A 12,486-nucleotide genomic window follows, 5' to 3' on the forward strand; every position below is an offset into this window, starting at 1 on the left:
GATAAGATCAACTGATCCATAGGGCCAGATCAGGAGATCTAACAAAGCGAATCCAATACGTCGCATCACAACTGCTTGCCTGTTGACTTACAGACGCGTCACTGTACACTTGTGGATGATCCAGATGTGCTGCATTAAATTGCTCCAGCATGAAGGTAGGGAGAGGAAACAAGGCACTTGGAGCATAGCCGATGGATGCACTCAGAAAGGCTTGATCCTTTTCCACGGACTTGCAGCAGTGCGGGACACTAACAAAACACGATCAGAATTGTTGGCATCAGGCGTGCTTAACCAAATGTGCCAAGACCGTATGCCTGGAACACGCGGCAAAGATTTCCACTGGTTCTTTTTGAGGCGGCGAAAGTTCTCTACATCATACACATCTGCATAGAGCAGTTTTACATTTTTCAGCGTTGCGGTCATCTGCGCCACCATTTCAGAGGCTGACTTAATGACTGCTGTGCTGGCTGCTCTTAGATTGTAGAGCGAGGCTTGATGCTCTACTAAGCCACCAACACCATCGCAAGCGTTCTTACCATGGCCTGTGGCCGTAAAAAGCCACTTCGTTGACATGTGCTCCTTCTGTGACAGCTCGTAAAGCTGATACTTGTTCTTGAAATGGCTACTGGCACCATCAGACACGTATGTAACATGTGTGTCAGGCTGAACTTCTTCCTTCATGTACTCACAGATTTTTTCCAGTGCAAAGCAAGCGTGTGCAGCATCATGGCATACGTCATCACTGATGACAGCAAAACTTTGAGTAGACCGTCTACTCGTGACGACGCACGTAAATATAGAGACCTGTTTTTTGTGCCAATGGTACGACTGTATCTCGTTCGGTACAACAGCTGTCCAATTCTCTGCAAAGTCAAAGTGGAAGACACAGGATCCGCGCTGTTCATTCTGTTTGGCGTCGTGTATTGCTGATGCTTGTATGCCCCTTATGTAGTTATGGGTGATCCACCTGACTACCCACACACCAAGCTCCTGCAGAAAGACAGTAGCCTGTGTACTCTTTTTGATCAGGTCGCCATTTTCCCATACTGCATAGTTTACCTCTGTCTCTTGGGGGATTCCTAATGTAGTAGTAGTTAAAGCGTCTTCTTTTGCACAATAATCACAGTCGCCCAGGAAACAATCAGTCGTGGGTGAGGTGCAAAGACAGAGTTCCTTGAGGTGGTCCATTGTGTAGATACCATTAGTGAGCTCTTCTAGCGCGGAAACACATTGTGAGGCGTTGGCACAATGCATGCAAAGGCACACTTTTTGTTGTGGGCAAGAAGAACCCATTTTGGTCGGAGTGAATAAAACTTTGAGAGCCCAATAAATGTATCCGGATTGGCTTCTTTAAATAGACGATAAGTCTCTCGTACTGAGCGGGTCATAAATCTCTTGGCAGCATACTCTTTGTTCCCGTCAATCAAAACAGACACTACATCTTTTTTGTTGGGACTCTGCCGAGAACAACCATGCTCGTCTTTCGTATAATATTCCACAGCAGTCTGGATGTCTGTTGGGTTCAACCGTTTCCTCTCAAGGGCGTCTGGTGCTGACCATATTCCATGCCTCTCACGCCAGTGTCGGGATTTGTAAATCATAAAGGCTGACAAATTTGGAATGAGAGCTTGGATTTTTCTTCGCTCCAGTTGGCTTGGTAGCAGAGTCAACAAGCGCATTCGCTCTTGGTAGGAGGAACATCTCTCATAAGCTTCTTTAAAGTTTCTGAACCATTGGGTGCATACGCCGCATTTGGTACCTGAAGGGTCCAAATGGCGGCTGCAGCCTAAGAAGTGAGAGTTGGCCGTGGCAGTGCCATCAATTTGAGTTTTCTCTTGCACCGGACGAAGGTTTGTGCGTCGCGAATGCGATTTCTGCGGACGCACGCGAGGCAATGTTTTGAGTGGGTGTACGCACTGCTCTCGACCTGCAAGTTCCTCTTCTTGCGGTATGAATTCATCAGCTGTTTCAGCAGGGGAGGAGTCGAAACGACACAGCAGTTCCCTAAGTCGTCTGAAGCAATTCTGGCATATCTGGTCGTCGTCATGTGCGTGGCGGGCAGCTTGCGGCAACAGCTTCCGCAGTGCTGCTAGACCAATGTCTCCAACCTTGCGGAAATTTCTTCGAAATGGTATTTTCTTTTTGTGCACCATCAAGTAATCAGCACAAAAAACTCTGTCTCGGCTGTAACGGTGAGCAATCGCAGCTCTACTCCCAGCTCAAATCACTGCGAGCACAGTTGGCGCTTCTGTATAATTAACTATGACTGTGCGGTGTGCGCTCTACCCTCAGCCCAAAAGTAGTCTGTCGTCTGTTTTGAGGTCGTTCACGCCTCATACTAGCAGACGTAAACCTGAGAGCGCCTACCAGAATGAAGTGGAGGGAAAAATTAGGGTGTACTAGATGGACTCCGTAGTTATTCCAAATCAGATCCAAAGCGAGCTCTGCCCTCAGGTTCTTTTTTCGTATAAAACGTAAGACAACTTTTCTGCAATTGGTTCCAGCGAACGCTATCACCAAAAGCATGACGTGCGAGATTATATTGTGTTACCCAGAGAGAGCTATTGCTGGGGCATTAATTTGGACACAACCTATACTTGAAACACCATAATCTAAAGCATCGCCTCCGAGATGGTGATCATGACGCCCAATATGAAGACAGCGGTGGAGCAGACGACAAATGACAGCGCACCCGAAACAGGCGGAGTGTACGTAGCTTCTGGTTAAGGCGGTACCTCATCCCCAGAAATTTTCAACTTATTAACTTCACTTGCTCCGCCTGCCACTGCCTCCCGTGCACTCACTCCCCATTTTACTACACTCGTACCAACTCAATCAAAAGAGGCGACTTTTACAACAGCCTCATCTGTAAGCGCGAACAAAATATGGAGGCGAATAATGGCCGAGTATAGGCATCAGTGCAGGAGTTTACATCAGAAAGCTAGACATTCTAGAAAGAGGTGCTTCAAATCATACTTATAGTATAATAAAACTGCCTTTCTGTCACAATCATCGTCAAATTTAGGCAAGTCAGAGGCTTATGCACATTGTTTTCAGCCTGATGGCCCTCTTTCTTAGCACCTTGCTGCATCCTGGCAAAGCTCTGATTTCGACCAGCTATATTGTCACTACAAACAAAATAATGCAACATGTTTTTTAATATTCTTTTTCCAGTGTCTACGAGCAGCTGTTTACGAGATTTTGAAAAAAATTAACGATGGGTTTTTTTTTAAATTTTTAAATAGAGTTCATTTTCGTCAAAACTTGACATTTGAGGCAAACTGTAAAAATGGTTATTTGTGATACAACGAAAATATTCAGTACAATTGTTGAACACGTTACGTTCTCACAGAGCACCAAATTTGAAAGGGCTACATGAATTGGTTAAGTAGATAAAAACTCGTAAATATAGCAACTTTTGAAAACTGTAGCAAATTGACAAATTTTTCTAAAACACTTCCGTTTTGCCCAGACGCCTCAAACAATGCTAGCTGACTCCTCATTACGTATGCATTTTACGCAAAAAATGTATTTTATTGTAGCGGTAATATTTAGTATTTCACATCGTTGTGAATTTGCGCGAATGCCGGGTGCAAGAAAACAGCGCCTCCACACTGAGGAACTTCGGTATTTTTTTCCTCCTGAAGTATTTATTTGGCAAGGAAGCCAAGTTCACTTTTGTGCTACCGAGTGATATGCGCATAAAATATAAAATATTCAATGGAATCTAAAATATGAAATTTTGGACCTGTGTTGATCTCTCGTGGAATCACCCAAAGCCGACTTGAACACATCGTGACCTGTGATAGTGACGATGGAGGCGGGAAGGCGATTCCAGTCTTGACTTGTTTTCGGGATGAAGGCTTCGAGGTATGCATTGCTTTTACACTGAGGCACCCCATCCTTCATTCGGTGATCAATACGGCATGACAAATGGCTCGGAAAATATGAAACAAATATGCCTGTTTCATATTTTATGAAACAGGCATAAGCGGGAAATTCGACGTCTAGTAGAAAAGAGCGGTAGGTCAAGCTTTTGCTTCATGCGAGAAGCGCTGGATAAGCGATAGTAGTTAGAGAGGATAAACCTAGCTGAGTGGTTTTGAACCGATTCTAAGGTCTGTGTTAATGAGCTCGTGTACGGGTCCCACATGGGTGAAGCGTACTCGAGTTTAGAACGCACGAGTGTTTTATATAGTAGTGGTTTGGAGATGGGGATGACGTCCCCGACTACGATAAATGAAGCTCAATGACCACAGCGGTCGTCGTCAGCCTAAGGGACTGCACGGACGGACAGACATGGCAAAAGAGCAATCAAGTGCTGTCGCATCAAAGTCGCAGCTTATGCGTGTGCCAACTCATGAGGGCCCTGGCGCACGCAGTACATATGTAGCGCCCACCGACGCTGCTAAGCGCGAACGCTAAGGTCAGCGTTCTCGGCTGGCGCCTTGGGGCCGGCTGCGACTGACGAGAAAAATAAAGTTGGGCGGCGCGTGCCAGCGGCGCAAGCACGGCACGCGCTAGTCCGTTCTGAAAGCCTGCTGAGCTGGTCCTCTTGTTCTGGCGCTCCGCTGCGACCCCTCGGTTCTCGACACATATATGCGAGCGGGTATAATATGGAAGAAGTCATCATGCAGTATATGGTACGTCTTGTTAGCGTATACTGCCTGTGCTAGCTGATGCCCCGCTGTCTACAGCTATACTATTGCACAGCTACAAAGTACGTGCCCACATGTGGGATCTGTCTGAAGAAATTCTTCTCTCGCCTAATATGACGTTCATAGACGTCTTCAGAACTCGCTAAATCCTTTGAATAATTAGCTGAGCACGCCAATAGGTTAGTTTGTAGGACGAGGACACTATAAACGTTAAAACCAGACGCCACGCTAGGAATTAGTAGCAGTTTGAAGTTTAAATAACTGCTAATAAAGCGCAACTGAGCGCTGTCCGAGCGTTGGACGCTTGTAAAATTGACGAGGGCGGAAAATACCAGTGTGAAGAGGGAACACGATATGACATCATACTCGTCTCCGCCGGAGGCCACGGAACAATCGACAACAATCGTCCACGTCATTCCACTGCGCCAGCAACATCCTAGGAGCACAAAAGCAAAATTTGTGGACGGCGCCATCAACGCAAACGCACATGCCGGCTAGCCTAGGGACAAACGCATACAAAACGAGCAAAGGAAACTTTTGGCCGTAGTACCTTGGCAAAGTCAGATATTCAAGGAGCAAAATGCCCCAGATTCTCTCTCTCGCACCGGCTTGTACTCGCGCCTGCGCACAAACGTCTAGCGATCCCTCAAGAGACCGTCTAGTGTGAAACCATGAAACCAGCGTCTTGTCCAGTGTGACCCAGCTCTTATCCAGCGATCGCACCAGTGTCCAGTGACTCCCAGCGAGCGCCAGCGTCCCCAGTGCGAACCAGTGCCAAAAAACGCGCTGGTTTCACACTGGGAGGCACTGGAAGACGCTGGTTTTTGCAATAGGGAAGATTCGGCCTCCGCACTCTATTTTTGGAGCCTGCTATCTAATGCATGTAAACTGCTTCGAGTGGCAAAAATGGCCTTCGTATATTCTGTGGCCATAGTTCACACCATTATGACTGTGAATTCTGAACTCTGACGAACCATATGCTGCTTACAGCACATTGAACCTTTCGCAGTTAATGAGACTAACCTTCGCTTGACTGCCAAAACTCCAGTGGGAGCGCTTTAAATACTTTGCGCGATTTTTGTTGTTCAGATGCACATAATAGAAACTTTTCACTTCGTTAAAGCAATTTGAGTCAGAAAGAGTAGGTAGGTAGGTAGTAAAATTTATTGAGGTCCGGAAGAATCTTCACCCCGTTTTTATAGGGGCAAGACTGTGGGCCGCTCCCACATTGAATACACCATAAAGAGTGAAAAGAATACATTGTTTCCTGTGTCGGTGCACGTTTTTGTTTCAGCAAGAAGGCATCACCCGATCCCATTTGTTAATTTAGGGTACGGACGAAGTGCGGCAGTAGTGCTGCACACTTAATCTTCATTCTGCCGCACCAGCTGATTCACACGCGGATGATTCGCCTTTGCTGCCTTCACTAATATCCCGAATGCGGGCAATGGTGAGTTGCCGAATCTCTTGCATGGACAGCGTGAGGTCGTAGTCCCGCTCCAAGGTCTGCTTCACCTCGACGCTCATCAGGGAGTCGATACCGAGCTCGCCGAGGCTGATGTTCGGGTTCAGGCTCGACGTATCCTTGATGCCTTCGGGAACATGCGTGGCGACAAAGGCAGAGGGATGCGACTTTGAATAATTGACGGTCCCGCGCAGAACTTGTCGTGAACAAGTCTGATATTGTTCTAGGTAAAAAATGAAGTTATTGAACGCTTATCTGCAAAAGAACGTTTTGTTCGTTTGGCTGAGTTTTATCCGACTAAGAATGTGCCCATCAGGGAAATGACCGTCGTTTAAAGTTCGCGTCTTCCCATGTCACCGATAACAAGAAGGGTTAATATACATGTAGAGTGGGCACCTATATGCCAACAAGGCTGATATGAATTGAACGCACACTTTTTTTTTGGCGCTGCGATTTGCCATGCAACGTATTATGGTTAAACACATGCGTGCAGTGCTTCTTCGTGAAGAAGCTGCAAAAATGGCCTGTCAAACATGTCGTCCATAATTAACTGTTTGTATCTATAGGCCAGTCTGTCCGTATCCCGGCACCTCTAAGCACTTTCTCTCTTCACAGCAGATGGGACGCATCCGCTGCAGAGGAGGAGCGCTACAGCTTGGAAACTTCAGAGGGTTTTCAGGTGTTGCGCCCCAGGCCGAATCAAAAGATTCACCCCGGCTAGTTGGTTCATCACTCTAATAGGTACGTCAAAGGCGAGGAGCAAAGACACGTGTATGCCTGTGTGCGTGTTCTAAATGTTTTTTTACTCCTGTTTCTGTCTTCTTTTTTCTGCGCCGTTTACGTATCTATAAGACCCCAGGCCAAGGTTACGGAGCAGCCGCATTAGAGTGAATTCTCAGGAGAAAGACTTCCTCCATCCGAGTTAGATAACGAGGAAGTTAGCACTTAGATTTGCTATCGCCAAAATCATGACATCACTGCGTGGTTTTCCGAACAAGGCCGAGGTTCTCTGGAAGATGGGCACTTAAAGTGATCAGCAGTGCTCGAGCAAGAAATGTGTCTGAAGCCAAGGTTTCGACGAGGGGGACCTGTCTTCGTGAAAGCGACGACAAGTCCGCTTGACAACAACATTGACCTCAGAGAGTTCCCTTGTCTCGACCACCGTTGACCACTGCATTTGAGGCTCTGAAATTTTACCGCCGACTTACCGAGTATGCGAGCGACAGAAAGCAAGAGGTCCTGCGCTTCCCCGCCGTCCGATTTGCGGGGCTGGTCGGCCCTCACCAAGCTGGAGACTACCGGGTGTCTCTGGCCCAGGAACTGGTCCATCACCGCCATGCAAGACCTGATGTCCTGCGGCACGGCGCCACTGAGAACCACGTCGTCGCCCAGGATCTCGCTGAATGCTCCGACGTCGCCAACACTGCCCCACTGAATGGCCAACCCTGTAACGATAAGGGAAATTGAGACGTGATGCAAACGATCACCACAGACTGAAGCGCGAACGGGAATGAAATAAGCCAGAAGATACTTGACAAGACAGAGCTACCCAACATGGTGGTTTAGAGGCTATGGTGTTGCGCTGTTAAGCACGGGGTCGCCGGATCAAATCCCGGCCAAGGCGGCCGCATTTCGATGGGGACGAAATGCAAGAACTTCCGCGTACCGTGCATTGGGTTAAACGTTAAACAACCCCAGGTGGTCAAGATCAACCCGGAGGCTCCCAGTATGGCGTGCCTCATGAACAAATCGTTGTTTTTGCGCGTAAAACTGTACAAGTATATCCTAAATTCAAAACAGCGCTAAAATACACGAGTAGAGAAAATGTGTATTATATATATATATATATATATATATATATATATATGGTCTTCTCCTTTTCTTTTAGTGTATTCACCGTGCTTAATCGGTTCCCACAATACATATATATATATATATATATATATATATATATACGTAATCGCCTGTAGCAGATAACATAATTCTTGTCCTTGAGCTGGATTAATCGAAGAGGCGGACATTACTTGCACGAGAAATCAAAACACATATTCAGCTAATTAACAAGAATTCACTGATTCATTTATTAAATATTTTACGGCCTAAACTACAAATTACTAATTGTACCCGTTGAGCTTGCAGTTAGTATCCACTTGGAATTAATTTCTAGGATGACACCAGTTTCGAGATATTATTTCCCTAAATGTGGGACGAAATACATGGGCGTTCCAGTTACTTTTGTGATTCAATGCATAAAAGAGCGTTACGTTGAAAAAAGTAAGCGGAATAACAGTGCACTTTTACGGCGAGTTTGATGGCGCATATCTCCAAACTGGCGTCATCCTGGAAATTCATTCCAAGTGGACACACCTTGCATACTCCCCGGCTACAATTCGTAAGTTGCAGCATGTGCCGTAAAGTAATTAGTTCGGAAGGTAATTAGTGAATGTTTGCTAATTAGTTTATTAGTTGTTTCAAATTCTCGTGCAAGTGATGTCCCATTCTCCGAATAATCCGACTCAAGGACTAGAATACTACCTATTATCTGCGACAGACAATTTTTTAAAATTTCGTAAAACTTAAAAATTATCCCCCTGCATAGCATGCCTGATAACCACAAGCAGGTTGGGCGACTATTTGTCACCGCTCTGTTTCAAATGGGATGCCAATAAATCATCATCATCATCCGATGCGGCCTGGTGATGGACCCTTAAAAGGATCGTGACGTGTCGGAATACGCTTACGCATGGCCATGCGTAAACGTAGCCCCATGAGTACAGTGCACGTGTCAGTGAAGTACAGCGTGACGCCTAGCCCGTGAGCAAAATCACTTTGCTGGTGCTCACCGGGAAGTCCGTCTGCGACGCGGCGCTCGCAGATTCGCTCCATGACGGAGTTGGCGTAGCCGTAGTTCGTCTGACCGACATTGCCGCGTCCGCAAGCCACGGACGAGAAGACGACGAAGTGGTCGAGCTGCGGGCACAGCTGTCGCGATGCCTGGTCAAGGAGCTGCGTGCCGGTCACCTTCGGCTTGCACACGGCTTCGTACGCCTCGACAGTTTGGTTTTCGATGAGAGCGTCGCGAAGCACCTGCAGGCAAATGGTGAAACGCATTTATTCTGGTCTCAAAGATCACACGCGGAGCAAATAGCTACGCGCTCATTCGGCGAAATAAACCGCTTAGACTGAACGATAAGACATTACATAGGCTCTGATAACGTGCTAAGAACCTGAGGCAAATTTGCAAATCTACACAAATGATGCCTTACGCAGAGTCAGCGCATGACCTGAAGGATACCTGCCAACGTTCCAGAATGTTTCGTTAACTGGGTGGGTTTGGGATCTTTTTTTCCAATTTACGAAAAATAAGTTTTACGAAAAATAAGTTCTGTTCGCGAATGATGTCCACTCGTTGGTCCGCGAACCTTTCGCTGGAAGTGTTCTGAGGATGAATGAACGCAAGAGAAGCAGATGCTTCGAGCAAGTTTATACAGATAAGTTCCTTAAACAAGCGAAATCAGCAACACCAAAGTCGCTGAATAAGTCACTGTGATGTGAGAACGGTTATTTAACTTGAGTACTAGGGAAACTTGCGCTAGCTATTTTACTTGTGTATACGTTGATGCGCGCTACCTGTGAATATGTAGTCGAGCACCTCTACAACGAACTCCTATGCAACGAAATGACTTGTATAACGAAGAAATTATTCTGGGAAGGTGCTATGGTGAGCTGTGTGGTGCGCGAGCTTTACAACGAAGTAATCTGTATAACGAATTATTTAGGAGGCCCCCAAGCACTTGGTTATAAAGAAGTTCGACTGCATTTGCCGAGTGAAGAAAGTGGCTTCGCTTGCGTCGCGTCTAACGTAAATCATCGTTAATGAAGCGCAACTGTATTTCTGACTCGCCTCTCGCGGTGTCGTGTTCGCGCGATTTTACGAATTTCGGAGTTCCTAGGTTGGCAGGTACGCCTTAAAGTATACGATCGTAAAAGCGTTTTACAAAACACAAGCACAGCGCGTTTCGAGCCACGACGTGTATCACGCATTGGTCACAACCTTCATTCACAGTAGATATACCAGCTACGAAGTCTATATAATAAAGACACTTCTCCGGCTACTAGCATTCGCGACAAAAAAACTCGTGCGTCACATATTAAACAAGGATACAGGTATGAGTCATGTAATTCCATGTGGCATTATGTCTTACACCTTTGCGTCGGAAAATACGGCGTTATTATTACGTGGAAGGCGTAGCAGATCTAAATCTATTTACTAACGCGCGAGTGGAAATGGCGACCAGGAGCCACAGCGCTCAGCTTGCGACCGATAGCATGGTACATCGCATATTGAAAGCACACAGCTGCACAAATAATCCTAAATTTGACGTAACCTTTTGTCCACAATTTGGTATATAGGAAATTGACATCACAGTAGGGAGGGTCACAGATAAAAAAAATCACAGCCATTCCAGTCTGTGAATGTGGGCTACCAGCGGAGCTGTTCTTTGGCAGTACGCACTTCACGCGGTCTCCCAATACCAGCGCACGCAACATACTAACTGCATATTCGGTTCTTTGCGCAAGCGCGGAAATGCAGCAGGTGGCTTGTTAGTAACCACCTGTCACACCTAATGATGGATGTGCGCTGCGACTCTTAGCGCTCCCTCGGCGCAGCCAAACCGAGCAGCTGGCTATAAGTCTGGAGCTGGGATAGCTGTAAAAACCGCATCACGCTCACGTTTCGCGACATCTCGAACGTTACCAATCACCATCAAATTGTTATCGAACCACAGTCTGCCGCAAACCGCACAACCGAATCAGAAATGTCTGTCCAGAAACTCCCTTTGAAATTTCGCATACGCACTCTTGTGCTCGTGCAATTTACTGGCGTGGTACTTGCGTCGCTTCGCCGCGTCCTCCGCTTCGCGGAATTCATCTAAAGGCCCGAACTACACGTACACGTGCGGGGGGTGGGAAAGCTCGCACCCCCGCACCTCACGCATGCGCAGATGGTGCAGGACTGTCGAGCCCGCCGCTTACGAGCAGCCTCCCGGGCACGATCTTCGCTGCTACTCGCCGCCCAGTTTCCTAGCTTTCCTCTCGCTACGCTAGGTGTCAGCACATGCATTACTGGTTTGCTTTGCCTCCTCACAGAGGGCGCGGGAGTTTCGAGGCACGGACATCGAAAAATCTGTGGGAGGGTAGAAATATATGGGTAGAAATATACAGCTCCGCTGTAAAACTACGGCACTGCGAAACGACCGGGCTATTTGCGTATAGCTTCCGCCACGTCACCTGCTATGTATCAACCACCGTATAGTTTAGGCTTCGGCCGAATAACGTATGCCGTGCAAAGTTACTCACCATCGCGAGGTTGAAGATCCCGCCGACGGGTCCCATGGACGCGGCTTCTTCGATGACGGCTCGAGCTCCTTCGTCGGTCGCGACATCGGCGTTTCTCACGCGCACCTCGGCGCCGACGGCACGCCATCGGTGCAGGCACAGCTTCTGGTATCCGGTCCTCAGCCCAGAACGGGAGGTGAGCAGGAGCTTGCGGCATCCGCGAGTCACCATCCAGTCGGCGAGCTCCAGGCCGAAGCCGCCCAGGCCACCGGCGATCACGTACGACTTGTGTTCGTAGAAGCAGGCGCGCGGAATGGCCTCCACAGCGAGCGGCGATGCTGGAGCGGCGTGGCGGTGGCTCTCCTCCGGTCGGATCTGGTCACACATTCGCAACGCTTATCGATTTGATTCAGTTTTACTTTATCATTGCGTTATCAGTGGCTATATGAACACTGCAGGCAAACTTCCGCCGTCGTCGCCGGCGTCACCACGAGGTTCCGTATCCAAGTGCGATAAGTCCAACTACGATAAAATTCTATGACATCCAGCACGCCGTAGGCTGTGGGTTCGCGGTACTCGAGTGTGATCTGTGCCTGTTTGCCTGTGCGCGCGTGGCACCATGCTTGTTAATTAAATTAGTAATGGAATGCTTACTGTAACTTGTACGGCCGATAAAAGTTCGCGTAGTTGTGCAATAATTTGTTATTGCTATCAATGCTTCACATTTGAGGCAAAACTGCGACATATTGTGCCTTTTTACATGACGAAATAAATTCGCAAGCTACGTTTAGACCCATAGAACGCTTCACATTACGTGCACGTCCACCACAGTTGAGTCAGCCAAACTTATTTTGCGCGTTTTTTTTTTACACGACTGTAAACTAGCGGGCCAGTGGTAGGCAGTTTTGTGGTTAACACTGCCTGTAGCAACAACACAACACCCATCTTTGTACGTGAGAAAACGCATCGTATAGCTGGGCGCGCATCGCCAGGACCAGCCAAGTAAGCTCGCCTACCCATCAC

At 47.5% G+C, this 12,486-nt stretch overlaps 2 protein-coding genes across 2 annotated transcripts in view; one reads left to right on the top strand and one right to left on the bottom strand.

Annotated features, from left to right (window-relative positions):
• Nucleotides 1-5,896: 5,896 nt before the first annotated feature.
• Nucleotides 5,897-11,850, bottom strand: LOC119454262 (fatty acid synthase). The gene is made up of 4 exons (XM_037716237.2): nt 11,485-11,850; nt 8,967-9,210; nt 7,332-7,568; nt 5,897-6,250 (listed from the first exon to the last, which is right to left on the bottom strand). The coding sequence occupies exons 1-4, from the start codon at nt 11,848-11,850 to the stop codon at nt 6,030-6,032; spliced, it is 1,068 nt and encodes a 355-aa protein (XP_037572165.1). The 3' UTR covers nt 5,897-6,029.
• Nucleotides 11,851-11,908: 58 nt separating this feature from the next.
• Nucleotides 11,909-12,486, top strand: part of LOC119454264 (fatty acid synthase-like) — a 45,441-nt gene continuing 44,863 nt past the window's right edge. Inside the window, exon 1 of the mRNA XM_037716238.1 lies at nt 11,909-11,921. Coding sequence (XP_037572166.1) covers nt 11,909-11,921 — 13 coding nt within the window. The remainder of the gene's footprint in view (nt 11,922-12,486) is intronic.

Source organism: Dermacentor silvarum, chromosome 5, assembly GCF_013339745.2.
Source record: "Dermacentor silvarum isolate Dsil-2018 chromosome 5, BIME_Dsil_1.4, whole genome shotgun sequence".
Taxonomy (NCBI): Eukaryota; Metazoa; Arthropoda; class Arachnida; order Ixodida; family Ixodidae; genus Dermacentor; species Dermacentor silvarum.

Excerpts from the sequence above, each read along its gene's own strand:
- LOC119454262 (XM_037716237.2), bottom strand. The coding sequence starts at position 11,850 with ATGTGTGACCAGATCCGACCGGAGGAGAGCCACCGCCACGCCGCTCCA. Across the intron at positions 9,211-11,484 it reads GGATCTTCAACCTCGCGATG|GTGCTTCGCGACGCTCTCAT; the intron begins GTGAGTAACTTT and ends ATTTGCCTGCAG. Across the intron at positions 6,251-7,331 it reads TTCTGTCGCTCGCATACTCG|GCATCAAGGATACGTCGAGC; the intron begins GTAAGTCGGCGG and ends ATGTTCCCGAAG.